Below are 14,410 nucleotides of genomic sequence, written 5' to 3'. Positions count from 1 at the left end.
ACAAACACCAGCAGCTTTGTGATGAACTCTTACTCACAATTCCGAATCATCAGTTACAATAACGCACATATAAACTATCTAGAACCAAAGCACTCAATCACCTCAAAACACACCAAGGTCTGTACGTGATAAATGAAAACATAACGTTTACAGTAATACCAACAATACCATGTCACAATAATCCAGCCGTTTACCCACATGTGACAATGTTGGCACAATGCTCATTTTACGGTTACAAAAGTATAACATGAAGTTATGCTGATGAGAAAACGTTTCCTCCGAAAGTGTATCCTCAAAACAAATTTTAAGATTAAAAAAATACTTATGATTGTCTATGAAATACCAATGTTGGTGACATTGTGGGTGATGTGGTACGGAATACCCTAGTGACATGAAAAATAAATTGCGAGAGGAGAAAGAGCAAGAATGAAGTTGTCTCTACGAAATGGTGTAATCTACATGGAATGACCAAAACTGGTTGGTTTTAACACATTTTAGAGTATATGTAAGGTTTATTAGAGTGCAAAATGGGAAGAAAAGATGATAAATGAAGCGTAAAATTAATTGTACAAATTGTGCCAGGTGAAGTATGGCATACACAGTGTTTGATGAGGTAAAAAATGTTACTTTTCTTCAACAGAATCACATACTTCTCAAAAATATATCATAAAATTCCTGCACCTAAGTGGAAGAAAGGTGGCTGTTGTTGCTTGCAGATGTAATCCTGCTCGGAACAATTGATCAACTGTACTGCTTCACATAGTAGGAAGAGTCTCTTGATACTTAAGTCAAAGTCTTCTGAAGACTTTTTTGCACAGAGTGTGCACCTGCCAGGGAAGTCCAAGAACAGATACTCTAAAGTTGTCTCCATCAATAGTTTTACTATTTAGTACAACTAATAGATAAATTTTAATCTGGTCCTTATAAAAAGTAATTGAGAAAGCTGCTTGTGTCCAATTCCTGTTTTATACATTAACTCATGTAATAATATTTTAAAATCAGCGACTGTGCACATATAAAAGAATCCCGGCATTCAGTCAGTTTCTAAGCCACTGAACAGAATACCGAGTTCTCAAGTTCCATAATTTTTTGTAAGAGGTTCATTTTCCCTTATTTTTTACACTTTTTAATAATGTAGAGTTTGTAAGTTACATCACGAGTTGTTTCATCAATGTGTTTGTGTACAAATTAGTTTTAATTCATCATGTAAATTGTAACAAGAAATATTTGAAAATTACTTATCCAGATTTTACAGAATAACACAGGGAAAGAAGAAGACAGACCACTTAAGGTACTCTTATGATGGAGTAGCTTGACTATGGTATATTCCTGAAAATATTCTTGAGAATCATTCAGCCAGATCTCATACTTGAGCAACTATTCAATTTCTGGCTTGTAGAGTGCTGTGTTGTGCTCATAAAACAATGTTACCCAAAATGCATTGGTTTTAAAATAGGAAACTTTCATAATATTATGCTGGGAAAAAACAGAATGTAGGGTGGGGAGGAAGATAATGAGCTATAGCGGAACAGGAATAAATACCAAGCGAACATACTCCATATGTCATTGCAGTAGTAGTATTCTGCTGCAAAAAGTTTGAAGGTTTACAGATGACTTAATAAATCCTTCATGGCCTTCCTGTTCAGCTCACATGCAGTGAATAACAAATACTTCCCGATTTCCTTTGTTGTATCATGCTTTTTTTTTTTTTTTTAAAGTTGAAAACTAAACATCAGATGGCTTATTATGATGAGGGAAGTTCATGTAACCAGCTTTGATGCTTGTCATGTCCTCCTGGGCAAGGATAGCTGCACAGCTTGAAGCTCGTCTTTCACACATGTGACGATAGAAACTGAATACTACCAGCCATAAGCAGAAACCTGGAAAACAAGTAAAAATTTATAGATTAGGAGTCCAGCTCTTCTTAATGTGATTCCAGCTAAGTACCAAACTAGTTAATAAAGCCTCAGTTAGTGCTCAAGTGTAGAAATGTATTAGTTAGTGAGGTCTGTCACACTCCTGCAGGTCAGTGACAGATGATTATTTAGTGTTACTGAACTAAAATTGAGAGGAAACCGGATATCTTGCAGAATCCTGTCCTGCTTCTGCATAGTTCAGCATACATTTCACATTTAGTCACTGAAATTTCAACATAGGAAACGAGAGCACATGCCTTGAGAGGCATAAGAACTTTTCAGTGTCTTACTGATGAGAGACATCTCATTATATTTTTGAGAAGGTAAGCATGCTTTTGGCATCACATAATGTACCGTCAGTGATAACACGCTGTGGCTTCTCGGTCAACCGGACAAATCAAGCGTCAGTTTTGGTCTTCCATTCGGAGCGAATATCATAATTGTGTGTGTAATCAGGAAGGAAGGTGGTAGGAGGTCTGATTTACCCAGTCAAGTCAACTGTCATGCCTTGCATTCACTTGCAGAGTATGTCTTATCATTGTTTTTCTATTTATTTTTTTATTTGGCTCAACAAATTGGATTTTGGCAAGGGTTCTTTTAGCTGCATGCCTGTCACTGATACAAAGCTCTAATCTCTGTAAATACCAAATCCAGCCTGATCGTTATGCTTTCCTGATGAACAACACACATTTCTACTCTGCTCTACCCCTTTCCACAGTGTTTAAGTACTTTTTATGATATTTTACTTTTTCTTTTAAACATGAATCATTCTCAATATACCATATCCCATCCTACTTGCTGACTCAGCCAATTTTACTTTCTTCCTTCCATTGCCCATTGATACTGGTAGAGGCTCATCAGATGTCCTTTCTTAATAGGTCATTTCCCTGAAAACTCTGGTCTGTCAAGTGACAGCGGAACTCCTGTCATTGCTTATAACTTAAGCTTACCAAATACATTGATTTGGTGACAGATACTATAATTTCTAACACTGTCTTCAAAGCCATTTCCATGAATGTAAACCACCCCCTATGGGAGGGGGAAGGGGCTGACGAAGAATACACTCATGGTATCCCCTGCCTGTCACAAGAGGTGACTAAAAGGGGTGACCAAGGGATGATGATTTTAGAACCATGAAACTATTTGTGATTAGTACCATTATGTGAAGAACACAACAGGTTGAATTTTCTTGCGATTAATACCACAGCGTGAGGAACACCATGGATCTACATTACCAAGGAGTAGTACCCTTACGTGAGGAACACCGTGTGTCTGGGCATTGCCTGTGTTTAGTACTATTGTGCATATTCCTCTGAGGTGGAAGGGCGGGCATTCGGCTGCGCGGACTGATGTCCATGTGCTGTAATGCTGCGCTGAAATGTGTCGGTTCTCCTGTGTTCAGAATGGGTCTGTGCTATCTTTCTGAGAAACTCTATGGGTCTACATTGCCTGTGATTAGTAACACTATATGAGATACACCATGGGTTTGGCTGATGCCACTCTGTGAAGAAAACCATGGGTCTGCGTTACCTGAGAGTAGTTCCATTATGTGAAGAACGCCATGGGATTTGTTACCTGTGGGCATTACCATAATGTGTCATACATTTTGGGTCTACAGTGCCTATGTCGACAGCCCTGAAGATGGTTTTCCGTAGTTTCCCATTTTCACATCAGGCAAATGCTGGAGCTGTACCTTAATTAAGGCCATGGCCGCTTCCTTCCAACTCCTAGGCCTTTCCTATCCCATCGTCGTCATAAGACCTATCTGTGTCGGTGTGACGTAAAGCCACTAGCAAAAAAAAAAAAAAAAAAAAAAAACAGTGCCTATGATTAGTACCACTATGTAAGCACCACCACGAGTATACGTGGCCTGTGATTAATTCCACTAAGTAATGAACACCACAGGAATACCGACACTGCTTGTGAGTGGTGTCCTTATATATGAAACACCAAGGGTTTCTTTTACCTATGAGTGGTGCCATTGTGTTTGACATACCATGGATCTACATTACCTGCGAGACACATCATCAGTCTACGTCACCTGTAATTAGTACCACTTTAGGAGGAACACTATGGTTCTGCTTTACCAGTGATTTGTACCATTACGAGAGGCCGATGACCTGGATTTTGGACCCCTTTAGATAATAAGCATCATCCCAGTAATTTAGACATTGTGAATTGGATCCACTGATCGTTTTTGTTTCACTATCGCTTTTTTTCATCATCATTCGTTTTAGATTCTAGTCAGTGGATACATTTTGAAGTTTAAATTTTTCATTTCATTGCACCTTGTACAATTAGAGGCCGATGACCTAGCTGTTAAGCCCCTTTAAACAACAATCATCATCATCATCATCAAATATAAAAACCTGTTTTCTTACGGTTGTGTGGATATGCATCATTTATAGTAAATCAGACCTTATGAGATTCTCAGTCAAAATCTCCACCTTTACAATACTGATATTTTGCTTTTATTCTTCAAGGGCTGAAAATGTCCACAATAATGGACGAAACATGTCCCGATAATTATTAATGTTGACTCAAAGGATAAAAACAAAATATTGGGACGTGTTTCATCCATTATTGTTGACATCTTCAGCTGATTTTACACATGTATGTATGTATGTATGTTCAGTCCGGCAGCACTTCCGCTGGTCGGATCCTCAACAGCTCTGCTATCAGCTGTCATAGATGGCCTAGGCATCACTGAAGAGGCGTACTAGGGAAATGAGGAGTGAGGTAGTTTCCCGTTGCTTTCCTCACTGAGCCAGAGTTGCTATTACATATCAGTCTGCCAAGCCCACTGAAATGCATCAACCAACCCTATGAGCAACATTTTCACACCATTCATAGCAGGGACTGGCTGCATAAGGAATTGGCATTACTAGCATTGTTCATACCTCAGTCACTTTCATATTGTCAAAGCCAAGGATAAGACAGAGACAGATCTATGAAAGTAACAAAATTGCTCTAGCCTATACCAGAAGACATAGTGCACTGTAAACACTACGTCCTGCCAGCAAAGGCATATTTTACACATAATAATTCAAAATATAACAAAGACATTAGAAACACAGTAAAAATTAACATGATTTGGATTCCGAATGCGTCCATATAAAATATGACATGTTCAAAGAAATGTCGAAAGGCTGAAGATGTCCACAATAGTGGACGAAACATGTATTAAGGGTTATAAATTTCATGTTGTTGGTCCGTATTGAACTGAGAATAACATATGAGTAACAACACAGTAAAGGTTTCCACCTATTCAATACAAAATACACTGACTGACAGAGCAAATGCAACACCAAGAAGGAGTGGTCAGAACTTTATGCCAATTGCAGGGTAGACTGACGTCACTGAGGTATGCTCATGATGTGAAATGCGCCGCTGTGCTGCGCACGTAGCGAACGATAAATGGGACACGGCGTTGGCGAATGGCCCACTTCGTACCGTGATTTCTCAGCCGACAGTCACTGTAGAACGTGTTGTCGTGTGCCACAGGACACGTGTATAGCTAAGAATGCCAGGCCGCCGTCAACGGAGGCAGTTCCAGCAGACAGACGACTTTATGAGGGGTATGGTGATCGGGCTGAGAAGGGCAGGTTGGTCGCTTCGTCAAATCGCAGCCGATACCCATAGGGATTTGTCCACGGTGCAGCGCCTGTGGCGAAGATGGTTGGCGCAGGGACATGTGGCACGTGCGAGGGGTCCAGGCGCAACCCGAGTGACGTCAGCACGCGAGGATCGGCGCATCCGCCGCCAAGCGGTGGCAGCCCCGCACGCCACGTCAACCGCCATTCTTCAGCATGTGCAAGACACCCTGGCTGTTCCAATATCGACCAGAACAATTTCCCGTCGATTGGTTGAAGGAGGCCTGCACTCCCGGCGTCCGCTCAGAAGACTACCATTGACTCCACAGCATAGACGTGCACGCCTGGCATGGTGCCGGGCTAGAGCGACTTGGATGAGGGAATGGCGGAACGTCGTGTTCTCCGATGAGTCACGCTTCTGTTCTGTCAGTGATAGTCACCGCAGACGAGTGTGGCGTCGGCGTGGAGAAAGGTCAAATCCGGCAGTAACTGTGGAGCGCCCTACCGCTAGACAACGCGGCATCATGGTTTGGGGCGCTATTGCGTATGATTCCACATCACCTCTAGTGCGTATTCAAGGCACGTTAAATGCCCACCGCTACGTGCAGCATGTGCTGCGGCCGGTGGCACTCCCGTACCTTCAGGGGCTGCCCAATGCTCTGTTTCAGCAGGATAATGCCCGCCCACACACTGCTCGCATCTCCCAACAGGCTCTACGAGGTGTACAGATACTTCCCTGGCCAGCGTACTCTCCGGATCTCTCACTAATCGAACACGTGTGGGATCTCATTGGTCGCCGTTTGCAAACTCTGCCCCAGCCTCGTACGGACGACCAACTGTAGCAAATAGTTGACAGAGAATGGAGAACCATCCCTCAGGACACCATCCGCACTCTTATTGACTCTGTACCTCGACGTGTTTCTGCGTGCATCGCCGCTCGCGGTGGTCCTACATCCTACTGAGTCGATGCCGTGCGCATTGTGTAACCTGCATATCGGTTTGAAATAAACATCAATTATTCGTCCGTGCCATCTCTGTTTTTTCCCCAACTTTCATCCCTTTCGAACCACTCCTTCTTGGTGTTGCATTTGCTCTGTCAGTCAGTGTATATTCACAATATTTTAAAATTACACGGAACTAGTTTCGACCCATCTAGGGGTCATCATCAGCCACATCAAAGCAAAGATCACTCTTGATGAAATCCTAAGAACATGTTAATTTTAACAGTAAATGAAAAGAGATGTTAGTATGGGACAGGTGAGTAATAGTTAATAAATATACAAGGAATATACATAAGAGGTTTGGAACAAAGTATAAAAGGGGGCTTAGTGTTGTAAAAATTATATAATCATGGAAAACAGTGGAACAAAGTATAAAAGGGGGCTTAGTGTTGTAAAAATTATATAATCATGGAAAACAGTAAGTCCTTATAATGAAGAATGCAATGTGAAATGACACATATAAAATTATATATGGCTTAGGAAGAGTGGAGGTTGTTTAGGAGGGGAAGAGGGCTTAAGGTGGGGTTGAAGGGTGCGGGAGAAAGGGTAATTGTCTCAGAAAAGTACCTTTGATTAAATTTAGGATTGAGTTTTGGTTGGCTGCATTATTGTTTCTGAGGAAAGTGATAAATAGATTGAACAGTATGTTGAGTTTCTCCGAGATTTCATGAGATTGTGACTGGCATTAAAGTATTGGTCTAGGTGTACGTAGTAATTTTCCATTATGTCGAGTAAAGGGCCCTTGTTTGCTAATACGAGGATGTCCATGTCTTGTTCGATATTGGTGAAATTATGGTTATAATCTTGCATGTGTTGGCCGATGGCTGAAAACTTGTTGTATTTTATTGCGTTAGTGTGCTCGTGGTATCTGATATTGAAGTTTCTACCAGTTTTCCCGATGTAGGTTTTTCCACAGGTGTTACATTTGATCTTATAAACTCCTGATTTAAAAAACTGCTGGTCCTGTTGATGTGTGAAGTATTGTGTAAAACGTTCATGTTCTTATAGTTGGTTTTGAAGGCTATTTTAACGCCTTGTTTCTTAAAGATACTGGTTAACTTGTAGATATCATTGTTGAACGTGAAGGTGGAAAATGTTAGAGGTTTAGTTGTTTCTGTTTTGAGGGTAGTACCGATAATTATTTATGTTGACTCGAAGAATAAAAACAAAATATCACTATTGTAAAGGTGGAGTTTTTGATTGAGAATCTCACAAGATTATACTATCAACAATACGGGCTTCAAGGTGAAATTTATTTCGTGCAAAAATCATACCTTGTCCACTGGATTGTTTCACAGCCAACTACTGTATTCAGGATTGCATACATCTACCACTTAGTCCTGTTTCCTGATGCTGAGTTGGGGATCAAATTAGATTATATGGCATGTATTTAAGGCTGGATGCCCTTCATGATGCCAACCTCAGTTGAGGAGTTAATGAAGATAAGTGACGGTGTATAAAATTGGGTAAAGAGGTCAAAGGAATCGGCTGTGGTCTTTGAACAGAAACTGTCGTGACATTTTCCTGGAAGTAAACATGGGAAACCACAGAAGACCATTCTCAAGACAGTCAATGGTAGGGTTCGAATCTACTCATTTCCCAAATGCAGAGCTTGGCTCCATGGCTAGAACGCCCTAACGTGCGCCTAAATTGCTTGGTAAATATTCAGCATTATAGAGCAAAATTTTATTCTCTCTTATATTTACTGTCCTAGCATAATGAGTTAATGCATCCATCTAGAGACTGGAAGATTTACATTCAAGTCTCAAAAGTGGCAATACTTCAGCTTTTTTTTTACCTTTACATCTTTAAGAGAAGCTGTCTCAGGAGGTATTTCTAAGATTAAACATTTCATTTACACTTTCATTAGTGAAATCTAAATCATTTTTATGTTCTTTTTTCTTTTTTTACAATTTGCTTTACGTCACACCGACACAGATAGGTCTTATGGCGACGATGAGATAGGAAAGGCCAAGGAGTAGGAAGGTATCGGCCATGGCCTTTAAGTAAGGTACAGCCCCAGTATTTGCCTGGTATGAAAATGGGAAACCACGGAAAACCACGGAAAACCATCTTCAGGGCTGCTGACAGCGGGACTCGAACCCACAACCTCCCAGATGCAAGCTCACAGCTGCACGCCGCTAACCACATGACCAACTCGCCTGGTCTTTATGTTCTTCAGGTTATTTAATTCGTGTCAGAGTGTTGAAAAAACTTAAAATATAAATAAGGTATTGTATGCAAACAAAACAACGTACATCCTATGTCACAAACATGTTTCACACAAAGTGGGCAACAGCAGTTCTCTCTTCAGTGGCTTGAGTCAAGTCTTGAAGTGTGCAACGAACAGGGCAGGACTGACAGTCATAAAGCTGTTGGGTAGTTTGTTGCTCCTCACAATCGTAGAAGTCTGACTGATCTTTCAAATAACCCCATTTTTCTAGGTTATTTTTAGATTTACCTACTCCGCTCCTCAAACGATTCAGTGACTTTCAGGTTGTCCTTTCCAATTGATGACCAGGGGGTGGAGATTCAGAAAGCACCATCCAGCCAGAAAGATCCTCCATTTTTGCTCACCAAATATCACAACATGCTGCTCTTGATGGTTTATCCAGACCATAAACCTACTACTCTGGTGTAGCAGGGGGAGAGGTGATACTTCCACGTGGCGCGTCCCTGGTGGCGGATAGTGGGGGTCCTAACTGGCTTGCCGGCGGACTTGAGGGAAATAAAATACCTCTCACGGACCAAACACATCACCGCTTGTGAGTGGGGGATGAAGACATAGACTACACCCACGCTATCCCCTGCCTGTCGTAAGAGGCGACTAAAAGGGGTGACCAAGGGATGATTGAATCAGAACCATGAAACTACTTGTGATAAGTACCATCAGTCAGCCAACACCATGAGTTGCCTTTACTTGCGAGTAGTACCACTTTGTTAGGTACTCAATAGTTTTGTGATTAGTAGCAGCAGAGAGTGGTTCACTGTGGGTTTCCCTGATTAGTACCACTATATGCGGAACACCACGTGCTTACCTTGCCCGTGATTAGTACCATTATGTGAGAAACACCACGGGTCTGGGCATTGCCTGTGGTTAGTAGCACAATATGAGCGACATCATGGGTCTGCATTGCCTATGATTAGTTCCCACTGTATGAGGAACAGCATGGGAATACCGGCACCCATGATTAGAACACATAGGTGAGGAACACCATGGGTTTGCTTTGCCTATGAGCGGCACTATTATGTGAGAAACACCATAGGTCTGCATTACCTGTGTGATGTACAATACTTGTGAGTAGTACCATAATATGTGGTACACCGTGAGCCTATGCTACTTTTGATTAGTACCGCAAAATGAGAAATACCATGGTTCTACTTTACTAGCCATAAGTACATTTATAAGGAGCCTTTGACCTGGATTTTGGACCCTTTTCACAAGCAGCATCATAATCGATTCAGGATTGTGCTTATGAAGCAGTCTCTTGGCCAATACTATTATTGATTCAAGACAGTTTCTGGAAAGGTGGGGCATTGGGGGTCAGATCCACTGATTGTTTAAAATTCATATTCATCCATTCATTCTTTGTTATCACGTTTTGAATTCTTGTCAGTGGATGATTTTAGATTTTAAAATTGTCATTACATTTCGTGGTTCATGGTGTGGGTTACTGTAGTCACGTCCTAGTTCGTGAACCATGGGCAACAGCTGAGTGGCCTACTAGGTGGTCCTGAGAGTTGGGATACCAGTTGCTATGGAATGGGAGTGGGCATCTCGGACATATTACGAGTCATGGCCCTTCTTGTGCTCAGGCGGCTAGGGCTATACAATCAACCGGTGGTCCATAACCCATTAGAGGAGAGATCGTCACTTGGGCTATGTGTAAGTAGGGTAGCATCATGCTTCATGAATTTACTGAGCTCAGAACATTTTAAGGAAGCCTCGGACCTATGGGAGTAACGGAGTCCCACTCCCACTTGACAGGCGAGGGACTCCTTGGAAATAACTTGGCGAACGAAATGGAATTCGATGGGGAGCTATCAATATTAATGGGGCTTATGAAAGAAAGAAAGTAGAACTGACTGAGTCAGCAAAGAGGATGCATCTGGATGTGCTAGGAGTAAGTGATATTCGGGTAAGGAGAGATAACGAGGAAGAGATAAGAGATTATAAATTGTACTTGACGGGTGTTAGAAACGGAAGAGCAGAGCAAGGGGTAGGGCCGCTTACCAGGAATACCATTGCACGCAACATAGTTTCCGTTAGGCACGTAAATGAGCGAATGATGTGGGTAGATTTGTCAGTTGGAGTAATTAGAACGCGAATTGTCTCAGTGTATTCACCATGTGAGGATGCAGATGAGGATGAAGTAGACAAGTTTTATGAAGCATTGAGTGACATCGTGGTCAGGGTCAACAGCAAGGATAGGATAGTGCTAACGGGCAATTTCAATGCGAGATTTGGAAATAGAACTGAAGGATATGAAAGGGTGATTGGTAAATGTGGGGAAGATATGGAAGCTAATGGGAATGGGAAGCATTTGCTGGACTTCGGTGCTAGTATGGGTTTAGCACTTACGAATACATTCTTCACACATAAGGCTATTCACCGCTACACCTGAGAGGGTAGAGGTACCAGATCCATACTAGACTATATCTTAACTGACTTCGAATTCAGGAAATCAGTTTGGAGTGTACGGGTTTTTTGAAAATTTTTCAATGATACAGACCACTATCTAATCTGTAGTGAAGTAAGTAACTCTAGACCTAGGATAGAGAAAGTGAAATCTGTCTGCAAACAAATAAGGGTAGAAAATCTCCAGGATGAGGAAATTAGACAGAAGTACTTGGGTATAATTAGTGAGAAGTTCCAAACAGTGGGCAGTAAGCAGGTTCAGGATATAGAAAGAGAATGGGTGGCGTACAGGGATGCTGTAGTAGCAACAGCAAGGGAATGCCTAGGAACAACTGTGTGTAAAGATGGGAAAAGGCGAACATCTTTGTGGAATGATGAAGTGAGAGCATCTTGCAAATGTAAAAAAGAAGGCTTATCAGAAATGGCTCCAAACAAGGGCCGAGGCAGACAGGGATTTGTACGTAGATGAAAGAAACAGAGCTAAACAAATAGTTACTGAATCCAAAGAAGTCGTGGGAAGATTTTGGTAATAATCTGGAAAGGCTAGGCCAAGCAGCAGGGAACCCTTTTTGGACAGTAATAAATAATCTTAGGAAAGGAGGAAAAAAGGAAATGAACAGTGTTTTGAGTAATTCAGGTGAGTTCATAATAGATCCCAGGGAATCACTGGAGAGGTGGAGGGAATATTTTGAACATCTTCTCAACGTAAAAGGAAATCATCCTGGTGATGTTGGTAACAGCCAAGCTCATGGGGAGGAGGTAAATGATGGTGGTGGAATTACGCTTGAGGAAATGGAAAGGATGGTAAATAAACACCATTGTCATAAAGCAGCAGGAATAGATGAACTTAGACCTGAAATGGTGAAGTATAGTGGGAAGGCAGGAATGAAATGGCTTCATAGAGTAGTAAGATTAGCATGGAGTGTTGGTAAGGTACGGTACCTTCAGATTGGACAAAAGTAGTAATTGCACCTATCTATAAGCAAGGGAACAGGAAGGATTGCAACAACTATTGAGGTATCTCGCTGATTAGTATACAAGGCAAAGTATTCACTGGCATCTTGGAAGGGAGGGTGCGATCAGTCGTTGAGAGGAATTTGGATGAATACCAGTGTAGTTTCAGACCACAGAGAGGCTGTCTGGATCAGATTTTCAGTATGCGCCAGGTAACTGAAAAATGCTACGAGTGGAATAGGCAGTTGTGCTTATGTTTCATAGATCTAGAGAAAGCATATGACAGGGTACCGAGGGAAAAGATGTTCACCATACTGGGGAACTATGGAATTAAGCGTAGATTATTAAAGTCAATCAAAGGCATTTATGTTGACAATTGGGCTTCAGTGAGAATTGACGGTAGAATAAGTTATTGGTTCAGGGTGCTTACAGAGGTTAGACAAGGTTGTAATCTTTCACCTTTGCTGTTCGTAGTTTACATGGATCATCTGCTGAAAGGTATAAAATGACAGGGAGGGATTCGGTTAGTTGGAAATGTAGTAAGCAGTCTGGCCTATGCTGATGACTTGGTCTTAATGGCAGATTGTGCCGAAAGCCTGCAGTCTAATATCTTGGAACTTTAAAATAGGTGAAATGAGTATGGTGTGAAAATTAGCCTTTCGAAGACTAAATTGATGTCAAAAGGTAAGAAATTCAACAGAATTGAATGTCAGATTCGTGATACAAAGCTGGAACAGGTAGATAATTTCAAGTATTTAGGTTGTGTGTTCTCCCAGGATGGTAATATAGTAAGTGAGATTAAATCAAGGTGTAGTAAAGCTAATGCAGTGAGTTTGCAGTTGCGATCAAAAGTGTTCTGCAAGAAGGAAGTCAGCTCCCAGACAAAACTATCTTTACATCGGTCTGTTTTCAGACCAACTTTGCATTACGGGAGCGAAAGCTGGGTGGACTGAGGGTATCTTATTCATAAGTTAGAAGTAACAGACATGAAATCAGCGAGAATGATTGTTAGTACAAACAGGTGCGAACAACGGTAGGAGGGTACTCGGAATGAGGAGATAAAGGTTAATTTAGGAATGAACTCGATGGATGAAGCTGTACACATAAACAGGCTTCGGTGGTGGGGTCATGTGAGGTGAATGGAGGAGGATAGGTTACCTAGGAGAATAATAAATTCTGTTTTGGAGGGTGAGAGGAGTAAAGGTAGACCAAGACGGCGGTGGTTAGACTCAATTTCTAACTTGGCAGGTTCGATCCTGGCTCAGTCTGGTGGTATTTGAAGGTGCTCAAATACGTCAGCCTTGTGTCGGTAGATTTACTGGCACATAAAAGAACTCCTGTGGGACTAAATTCCAGCACCTGGGCGTCACCGAAAATCGTAAAATAGTAGTTAGTGGGACATAAAGCAAATAACATTATTATTATTAAACTTCTAACTTACGAATAAGATATCCTGAGTCAACCCAGCTTTCGCTCCCGTAAAGCAAAGTTGGTCTGAAAACAGACCAATGTAAAGATAGTTTCGTCTGGGAGCTGACTTCCTTCTTACAGAATACTGTTGATCACAACTGCAAGCTCACTGCATTAGCTTTACTGCACCTTGATTCAATCTCACTTACTATATTACCATCCTGGGAGAACACACATCCTAAATACTTGAAATTATTTACCTGTTCCAGCTTTGTATCACCAATCTGACAGTCAATTCTATTGAATTTCTTACCTACTGACATTTAGTCTTCAAAAGGCTAATTTTCATACCATACTCATTGCATCCTGTATAATCTCGAATACCACCTGCCACCGAATAAGACCCGCACCCTTATTTTGAAAGAACAAATTTTAAAAAAAAGTTAAGTCAGAATTATTTACAATATTTACTAACACACATCAAATGATTAGAAAATACAAATAAAAGTAAACAAACATTTCCAGAACGATATCTAATGAGTTCATTCTTCATCATCATCATCATCATCAGTACCAACTTCGGAACTTTCATCACCATTACCTTCCCACAAAATGTCGTCATCGCTGCCATCCGTAGCATTAGAAATGCTACATTTCCTGAAGATCTTCCGTATAAGGTCTCTAGGGATACGATTCCATGCCGTCAAAATCCACGAACACAGCAGCTGAACTTCCGGGCGCTGAATGCGACCAGCTGGCGTCAGTGTGTGATTATCAGCCTCCATCCATTCTGTATAGAGCTGTTTCAAGGCTACTTTAAATGGACGGTTCACGCAGACATCCAGCGGATGTAGAATAGACGTCATCCCGCCCGGAATGACTGCTAGGTCCGTTTTC

The 14,410-nt window shown here is 41.4% G+C and overlaps 1 protein-coding gene across 1 annotated transcript in view; it reads right to left on the bottom strand.

Annotated features, from left to right (window-relative positions):
* Positions 1-1,722: 1,722 nt before the first annotated feature.
* LOC136875579 (uncharacterized) overlaps positions 1,723-14,410 on the bottom strand; it is a 45,488-nt gene continuing 32,800 nt past the window's right edge. The window contains exon 5 of the mRNA XM_068228079.1: positions 1,723-1,880. Within this exon, the coding sequence (XP_068084180.1) occupies positions 1,726-1,880 (155 nt within the window). The 3' untranslated portion in view covers positions 1,723-1,725. The remainder of the gene's footprint in view (positions 1,881-14,410) is intronic.

The sequence above is a fragment of the Anabrus simplex genome, chromosome 6 (assembly GCF_040414725.1).
Source record: "Anabrus simplex isolate iqAnaSimp1 chromosome 6, ASM4041472v1, whole genome shotgun sequence".
Lineage (NCBI taxonomy): Eukaryota > Metazoa > Arthropoda > Insecta > Orthoptera > Tettigoniidae > Anabrus > Anabrus simplex.
Note: the sequence above shows the minus strand (reverse complement) of the source record. Positions and strands in the feature narration are given on the sequence as shown.